Source organism: Geotrypetes seraphini, chromosome 4 (genome assembly GCF_902459505.1).
Source record: "Geotrypetes seraphini chromosome 4, aGeoSer1.1, whole genome shotgun sequence".
NCBI lineage: Eukaryota > Metazoa > Chordata > Amphibia > Gymnophiona > Dermophiidae > Geotrypetes > Geotrypetes seraphini.
Window position 1 is genome coordinate 23,360,710 of NC_047087.1, and position 9,065 is coordinate 23,369,774.

At 42.7% G+C, this 9,065-nt stretch overlaps 1 protein-coding gene across 3 annotated transcripts in view; it reads right to left on the reverse strand.

The window, feature by feature from the left end:
• Positions 1 to 9,065, reverse strand: part of CENPN (centromere protein N) — a 52,835-nt gene that overhangs the window by 41,735 nt on the left and 2,035 nt on the right. For all 3 annotated transcript variants that reach the window (XM_033941165.1, XM_033941163.1, XM_033941164.1), the window contains exon 2: positions 5,477 to 5,692. In XM_033941165.1, coding sequence (XP_033797056.1) covers positions 5,477 to 5,650 — 174 coding nt within the window. In that variant the 5' untranslated portion in view covers positions 5,651 to 5,692. The remainder of the gene's footprint in view (positions 1 to 5,476; positions 5,693 to 9,065) is intronic.

Here is a 9,065-nt window from a genome sequence, read left to right on the forward strand (position 1 = left end):
CAGGCAGCCAACGAAGGAATGAAGGCCGGATTGGCCCATCCGTCCTAAAGCTCCGCCTACTGGTGGGGCCTAAGGCGCGTGGGCCAATCAGAATAGGCCCTGGAGCCTTAGGTCCCACCTGGGGGCGCGGCCTGAGGCACATGGGCCAAACCCGACCATGTGTCTCAGGCCGCGCCCCCAGGTGGGACCTAAGGCTCCAGGGCCTATTCTGATTGGCCCACGCGCCTTAGGCCCCACCAGTAGGCGGAGCTTTAGGATGGATGGGCCAATCCGGCCTCATTCCTTCGTTGGCTGCCTGCCGGACAGGCGGGTTTGGCTCCCGTCTGTCCGGCCAACTACTAAAGGTACGGGGAAGGGGGGTGGGGGGGTCGCCAGGGGGATCGCGGGTCGGCTGGGGGGCGGTCGGAGGTTCTTGGGGGGGAGGGGGGTTTGCGTCGAGGGCAGGAGGGCCTGGGATCCCTCCTGCCCGTAATGTAGTGCGGGGTGGGGTTAGGGGGTCGCCGTGGCCAGGAGGGTTTGGGCTCCCTCCTGGCCCGATATTGTTGGGGAGTCGGCGGTCCTTCGGGGTGAGGGTGCGAGTGGTCCTGCCGGGGGGGGATGTATCGGACGTCGGGGGGGGCATCAGGCTTTCAGGATGGGGACAGACCTTCAAGGGGGGACAGGACTTCAAGGGAGGACAGTGCACGGAAGTCAGGGGGGGTGAACGGAGAGTCGGGACAGCGCACGGAAAGTCAGGGCGGGCGAAAGGAGAGTCGGGCAGCATGCGCGTTATATGCCTGAGCGCGGTATAGAAAAGTTTTTGTACATATCATCGTGATTTCTGCGCGCTATACCCCTGTGCGCGTTTTACAATGGTGCGCGTTATATCCGCGAAAATACGGTAATTAAGTCTGGTGTAATTTTTCCAGTTTCTGTTGATATGTTGAATGGCAACTCCTGTCATTATTAATAAAAGTTTATTATTACTTGATGAAATTTGACTTTTCATAGACGTCCCAAATAGAATTGTATCATATGATAGAGCTACATGGTTTTCTAATAAACAGTTAATTTGAGACCAAATTGATTTCCAAAAGGCCATGATACAGGGACAAAAATATATTAAATGATCTAAAGTCCCTGCTTCCAGATTACAATGCCAGCATCTATTAGACTTAGAGCTATTCAACTTTTGTAATCTAACTGGGGTCCAAAATGCTCTATGTAACAAAAAGAACCAAGTTTGTCTCATAGATGCAGACATTGTACATCTCATTCTCCAAGACCAAATTCGTGTGCATTGAGATGCAGAAATTTGATGCTTAATCTCAATGCTCCAAATGTCTCTAAGATCAGTCTTTGGTTTTTTATTCATAAATCCAGATATCAATTTATACCATTGTGCGGCCTGGTGTCCCAAGAAATCTGCCTGAAAGCATAAGAATTCCAGACTATACTGATTGCTAAGATTTTTTCCATTCAGGGAACCCCTCCTGAATAGCCTGCTTCAGCTGCAACCATTTAAAGCTTGGTGATTTATTTAGACCATATTTATGTTGCAACTGTGAAAACTCAAGCAGTTTACCATTTGAAATAACATCATTTAAAGTTCATATACCTGCCATAATCCAATGCTTCCATACGATTTTAAAACCGCCAATTTGAATCTTGGAGTTTAGCCAAATAGATTGATTTAATGATTTGTGTATTGGGTTAGGTGATAAATTGCTGACATAATGTAATGTTTTCCATGTAATCATCAAAATTCTATTCTCTTTATATATTCTAGGCATTTTTATACTGAGAACATGAAATAAATGTAAAGGAAACATGAGTCGCCATTCCAAATACAGCCAATCTGGGATGTTTTCCATGAGCTCTGGGAGGAATAATTAACAATTATTTAACAAATACAATCATTGAAACTAACAGCTTTCCAACCTTAGATTTAAAAAACAAAAAAAGTTTTAAAATACTTCTGGAATAAAAGAAAGAAGGCAGTCCTTTTACAAAGGGAGGTAAATGCATTCCAAATTTGGGCCAATTAAAAAAGTTTTTTAAAGATTTTCTTAAAACATACACTCTTTTTTTGTTGAAATCTGTTTTTATTAAACAACAAACCATAACACAGGCAAACAGCAGACAAAAATATATAGCAGTTTCACCCCAACCAAGGAAAACAGGGCTCCCCACCCCCCAAGAGGACGGACAAAACATACACTCTTTAAATCAAAGGAAAAGAAAGTAAAGGCGATTGGACATCCAAAATTTGTGGCCAGAAAATGACATAGATAGAAAGATTAGGCTCTTATCACCTTCTTTCTTGTAGATGTGTCTAGTGATCCTGAAAAAAGAATGACACAGTGACCCGTTCCTGCGGGTAGCCATAATAAGGCAAATAGAATGTTGGGCATGATAAAGAGAGGAATCTCGAGTAGATCGGAGAAAGTTATAATGCCGCTTTATAGGGCAATGGTCAGACCCCACTTGGAATACTGCGTCCAACATTGGTCTCCCTACCTAAAGAATGATATAAAACTGCTGGAGAGGGTGCAGAGACGAGCAACTAAACTAGTGAAGGGTATGGAGAAACTGGAATATGAGGATCGACTTAAAACACTGGGATTGTTCTCCCTTGAGAAAAGGAGACTGCGTGGGGATATGATCGAGACCTTCAAAATACTGAAAGGAATTGACAAAATAGAGCAGAGAAGATTATTTACAATGTCCAATTTGACACGGACAAGAGGACATGAAATGAAGCTAAGGGGGGGCAAGTTCAGGACTAATGTCAGGAAGTTCTGCTTCACACAGAGAGTGGTTGACATCTGGAATACTCTCCCAGGGGAGATTATTGCGGAATCGACAGTCCTAGGCTTCAAAAGCAAACTAGATGCATATCTCCTTGAGAGAGGCATATAAAGATATGGTTGGCTATAAAATAAGCCAGGTGAATACCTAGCAGGGCCTCCGCGTGTGCGGATCGCCGGACTTGATGGACCGAAGGTCTGATCCGGAGATGGCGCTTCTTATGTTCTTATGTTCATAATAAAACCACAGGAACAGGTACAATCTATATCTGTTCACCGCTGGCAAAGGAAAAAAGCTTTTCACCAGTCAGCGGAGCAATAAGGAGAAATTAGGTTCTTACCTGCTAATTTTCTTTCTTTTAGTCTCTCCAGACAGGCACAGCTCACTGATGGGTAATAGCTCACTATGACCAGCAGGTAGAGACCGAGACAAACTTTTGGCTGTAGTACAAGTGGGTTGTGCAGTCCCAAGTACACTCAGTCTGCCAAATAGCCAAGCAGAACTAAAACTAAAAAATGTGAATTATAACAGCAACAATACTCCCCACAGGAGGAACAACAAACAGAGAAAATACTGTTGGAATTTGAATAGGAGAAGGACCTTCAGAAACGTCCCCATAGCTCGCCAGCTATATCAGCTGAGCCAAAAGCCACTGTTCTTATAATCTCCCCTAACTTATCAAAAACATGAGATCCTGCAGAAAAAACTGCACTCTTCACTCAAATCCTGAAAGAACAACAGATAGACAGGGTGGGGGTTGTGCCGGTCAGGAGACCAAAAGAAAGAAAATTAGCAGGTAAGAACCTAATTTCTCCTTCTTAAGCGTCTCTCCAGACTGGCACAGCTCACTGATGGGACATACCAAGATCAATCTGGCACCACAAACAGGAACCAGAAGGCCACTAAACACATTCCAACAGCCCTACACTAAACCAGGGAAGACTGCACAGGCTTACCACCTCCATCTGCTGGAGACTGAGAGCAGACTGATTGTACTTGGGACTGCACAGCCCACTTGTACTACAGCCAAAAGTTTATGTCTCAGTCTCTACCTGCTGGTCATGATGAGCTATTATCCATCAGTGAGCTATGCCAATCTGAAAAGATGCTTAAAGAACACACTTTTTCTGCTTTTGAAAAAAGTGCTTATATCATACGTGCAGGAGACCTACACACAAAATCACCAGACATGATTCATTTTTGAGGGCAGTCAAATTGCTTCGGCCTCATGCCCTTTTATTTGTTCTTTTCTGTGATATTCTTTCCCCCCCCCCTGAATCTCACAGCCCACAGCTGCAAAGACCAATAGAGCACCCCACAGGCTCTTTAAACTGTAGTCTGTACCTGAAGGGTGGCCAGGTGTACAGTTGAGGATCCTCTAAAGAAATAAAATTTGGGGAGGTGGGGGATATGGAGGGAGGGACTCGACCCTTTTGAGTGTGACACCTCCCGAGGTCAGAAGGACCCCTGAAAGGGTCCCCCAAGCTCTGTCCGGACAACAAAAAAGGACAAGAGAAAGGTCAGTAATCAGATCCAACAGGCCCTAATCAACCAAAGGAAAGACTGCACAGGCTTACCACCTCCACCTGCTGGAGACTGTGAACAAACTGATTGTAGATGGAACTGCACAGCCCACTTGTACTACTGCCAAAAGTCATTATGGCTAAGTCTCCATCTGCTGGCAGAGGAGCGTAAACCCATCCATTCTGTGCCGTTCTGGAGAGACAATAAAGTAGTCAGTTTGGATGCCTGATTCCAAAGTTCCTTGAAAACTGGATCGTCATTTCTTCAGGAATATTACCGCTTTCGTTGATCTTCCTTCAATCAAGAGATCAAAAAAATGACTGGTTTCTCTGTGTAGGAGACTCTGGTGTCCAATCACCTTTATTGTATCTCAAGACTCGACACGAGTCTTGAGACACAATAAAGGTGATTGGACACCAGAGTCTCCTTTACTTTTTGTTCTCTCTTTCCATTTTTTGGGGAAGTTGTCATCTCCTGTTTCTCTAAGAAAATGTGTTCTCTATGTCAGTGATTTCCAACCCTGTCCTGGAGGAACACCAGGCCAATCGGGTTTTCAGGCTAGCCCTAATGAATATGCATGAGAGAGATTTGCATATGATGGAAGTGATAGGCATGCAAATTTGCTTCATGCATATTCATTAGGGCTAGCCTGAAAACCCAATTGGCCTGGTGTTCCTCCAGGACAGGGTTGGGAACCACTGCTCTATGTTACAAGACTTTCAAAGGTCACAGGTTCCGTTTCATCTGTATGCATGAGACGTCGTGGAATGTCTGGCAAAGGTGGACGCTGTGAGTTTTGCGCCATTTGTAGCTTTGTTTCTGGTGCGATTCTGCCATGAAAAAAGGTAAGTGCTTCTAGGTGCAATCACTATATACACAAAACACAAGCAAACAGTGCATGCTGGGTGACCTGTAAATATTATCTAATCGAGCTGAAATTTGACACATGAGTAAGCCACCTAACCACCAAGTGGACAAAAGTAAGTCTTGTGGAGACAAGATTTGGCAAGGTTGATTTTTGTGCATACTACCATAGACCACCCTATTGACACAGCAAAAGCATACAATTATCTTATATAATTGCCCGTGTAGTAGAATAGCTAAAAAAATCAGGTGTGGCTTTAACCATATCAGTGGTCCATAGATAGATCAGATTTCTTACCTCACAGAGATGCAGCACATCCATGATGATATTCTCCTTGGACTGCTGAAGGTTTAACTTTTGCAGCTCTCCTTCAGTCAAGAAGCCCCAAGCTCTTAGAACAACCTGCATCTTGTGAAGTGGGATTTTCATAACTGTCCTTTTTATAAATTCAGCAAGAGCATCATCCATCATAATGGTGAACCAAGCAATAAAACCAGAGTTGCTGATCCAGATCTATAAAAAACAAAACAAGTCACAGTCAGTTTGGCTCACTAAGCCAGAGTACCTTTTCTAGATTACTGACCTCAATTTTGTTGTTCGGTAAAACTCTCAAAATGTTAACATATAATAGACCTTCAAAGGCAGAACAGAATTCTTGCAATTGTACTGGTGCTGGAGAAAAGTCAAATCATTTCAAGATGCTGATGCCTTTCTTCAATTTTTTCTTAGGTTTGTCTAATATAACAAGCAAAGGTATCAATTGTTTCTGGGACCAATATTTAATTTATTAATTTTTATCTTGAAAATTTATAGTCTGCCTATCCAACAATTCTTTCCGTATTACAATGAAACATCCATAATAAAAAGACAGCAACGTACACATAACACAGTGATATCACAAGTACCAGACACTCCTCCCTCTTAAAGGTGCATCAAGACTGAGATAGATAACTGTTCCTTCCAACACCTGATCAACTGTGGAGTCTTACCCTCCTCACTACTGAGTGCCAAATGGACTGAGCGAGGTAACTGTTACTTTCCTTTCAACACCTGTATCATCCAACTTTGCTCCCACAGCACCACCTGGGTGAGCTAATCTCAGGAAGCCAATGGCAAGGCATTAAGCCCCATCCACTGTGACATCACAAGTACCAGACAATCCTTCTTAACGGCGCAACAGGACAGAAAGAGGCAATTGTTCTTTTCAACACCTGCTCTTCTACGGGAACCTTACCTGTATCATCCACACTTGGTGAACTAATCCTTTCATTCTGGCATATGCACTAAATCAGATACAATGAAATAGGTACTACTAATATGCATATGGCTGGCGGCCTTCAAAAGCTTATTAGGCTATAATTATAAATTATCAAACCTTGATGCTAAGAACAGGATCCTAGTTGTTATATCCAATGTCAGAAAGTTACAGTCAATTTCATGGAAAAATACATCACACAGACAACTGATAAAGTGGACTGATAGGATGTAACACAATATAGAAATGATCACCCCAAAGAGTAGAAAACCTAGGAACAGAAATTCCACAACAATACCAGCAGAAACTTGAAAACCATCACTTGCGAAAAACCTGAATCCAATTCAGCAATACTACCAATATTATGCTGTTATATAAAATGCAAGATCTGTATGCAATAAAACCTCGTTGACCAGAGATATGATCATGGAATCTGAACTAGGAATAATGTTTATTATAGAGACAAGGGTAAAGAACAAATCTGACCCTGTAACACTAGGGATTTGCCCAGAGGGCTGTAAGATGATGAACGGACAGAGAAAAAAGGGAGGGGAGTAGCAATGATACTGTATATAAAAATTTCCTAGAAATTGAAAAGGTTTGTTCTCTATGTGAACCAGAAATAGAGGTGTTATTCTGTCAACTCAAGAGACCCTGCCCAACAGCCTCTAGGCCAGAGGTCTCAAACTCAAACTCTTTGCAGGGCCACATTTTGGATTTGTAGGTACTTGGAGGGCCTCAGAAAAAAATAGTTAAAGTCTTATTAAAGAAATGACAATTTTGCATGAGATAAAACTCTTTATAGTTTATAAATCTTTCCTTTTAGCTAAGTCTTAATAATAATATTGTAACTTATGGCTAAAGAGACAGATAACCAAGAAACAGTTTTATTTTACTTTTGTGATTATGATCACAATAAAATGATCCAAAACTATTGTCTTTCATTGAATGGCCACCACTAGTCTGGTCAGATTACTATACAGGTAGGGCTGGTCTGTTAGGGGCTGCCACGAGAGCGGACTGCTGGGCATGATGGACCACTGGTCTGACCCAGCAGCGGCAATTCTTTTGTTCTTATATATGGATTCACTTTAAATAGCAGAATAGTGCACACCCACCCAGGTCCAATAAGTAAATCAATCAAATCCAGACAGAAAAAAATTGATGCTTATACGTTCTGGGAAAAGCTGGGACCCTCCCTACAAACAATGAACCTAAACCTGGAAAAAACCATATAGTGTGGACGAAAGTAATAGAATTCACATTAGAATCTATAGCTCCTTTAAGCAGAGAGAAAATTACCTAGAAGCGATTAAAAAAAAACCCCAAAAACACAGTACTCAGCAGAACTAAAAAGCTTAAAAAGAGAATGCTGAAAACTAGAGAGAGATATGGCCTTTAGGTTGAGGGAGGGCTTTAATGGCTAGGAGGGTGTAGATGGGCTGGAGTGAGCTTTGACAGAGACTTCAGCAGTAGAGCTTTGGATTCTTGCCCAGAAATAGCTAAGAAGTGAGATGGACAACCTGGACATACAGGCCTACCTTGTGGACGACTACCTTGTGTATGCTGGACACTACAGACCTATATTTTCCCATAGCCAGGCCCGGCCTGTACCTTGCTGTCTGTGAACACATGTATCCTTTGCAATGCTAACCCAGCTGACCTCTGCTACAAAGTTTTTGTCTCCATTCCCTGCTGGGAGGATATTTCTCCAAGGTTCTGCTGAACTGTTATCAGTGCTGTATGACTTCATATGCCAGGCACCCTGGAAAGCCACAAAACATTTATAATGAGCAAGGATCCCTGCAGGACGATGTGGGTGTGCAAGATGAGAGAACTTGGTACCAAAACATTCTCTGAACCAAGTTATGGGAAACAAGCAGCTGGATTGTTGAATGGTCTCCTTTGCCAACTTTCAGCATACAAGGAAGGACACCATCTCTGAAGATGCACAGAATTGTAAAACAACTAATTAGCATCTACAAAGTGATAATGATATCAGAGCTGGAAAAAGAAAGTTCACCAAGAGTTCTCTGTTTCTGCAAGCCCCCCCCCCTATGGGGAGGGGGTGGGTGGGAGTGAGAGAGGCATGGACTGAGAGAAGGAATAGTTAGGTGTACATTTTTCCAATGGGGGTCACATGACCAGAATTCGGGGATGTATTTTTTGGAACAAAGGAAGAATTTCTCTGTATAAAAAACATGTGCATCACAGATAGGGCCAGAGAGATTCACTTACTTATGCTACGGGGAACTGCTAGCCCCCTACTAAGCATATGGTGAAGTTCTTCTCTCCATTGCATATTCTGAACTGACAATATATTTACAGTATTTATTTCTGCTATGTTTGCTGCTATAATTTTGTAAGCCATTATACTAACAATAAACAAATATTGTCTGTTTTGGAAGATACAATGCCGTCTCGTAGTTATTCCAATGAGGTAAACAAAAGCAGCCTTTACTTCAGAAGGAAAAAATTAAAAAAAATTTAAACTGAATCAGGTTGGACAGACAGGATGGACCATTCGGGTCTTTATCTGCCCTCACCTACTATATATCACTTAGAGAAGGGGTAGGCAATTCCGGTCCTCGAGAGCCGGAGCCAGGTCAGGTTTTCAGGATATCCACCATG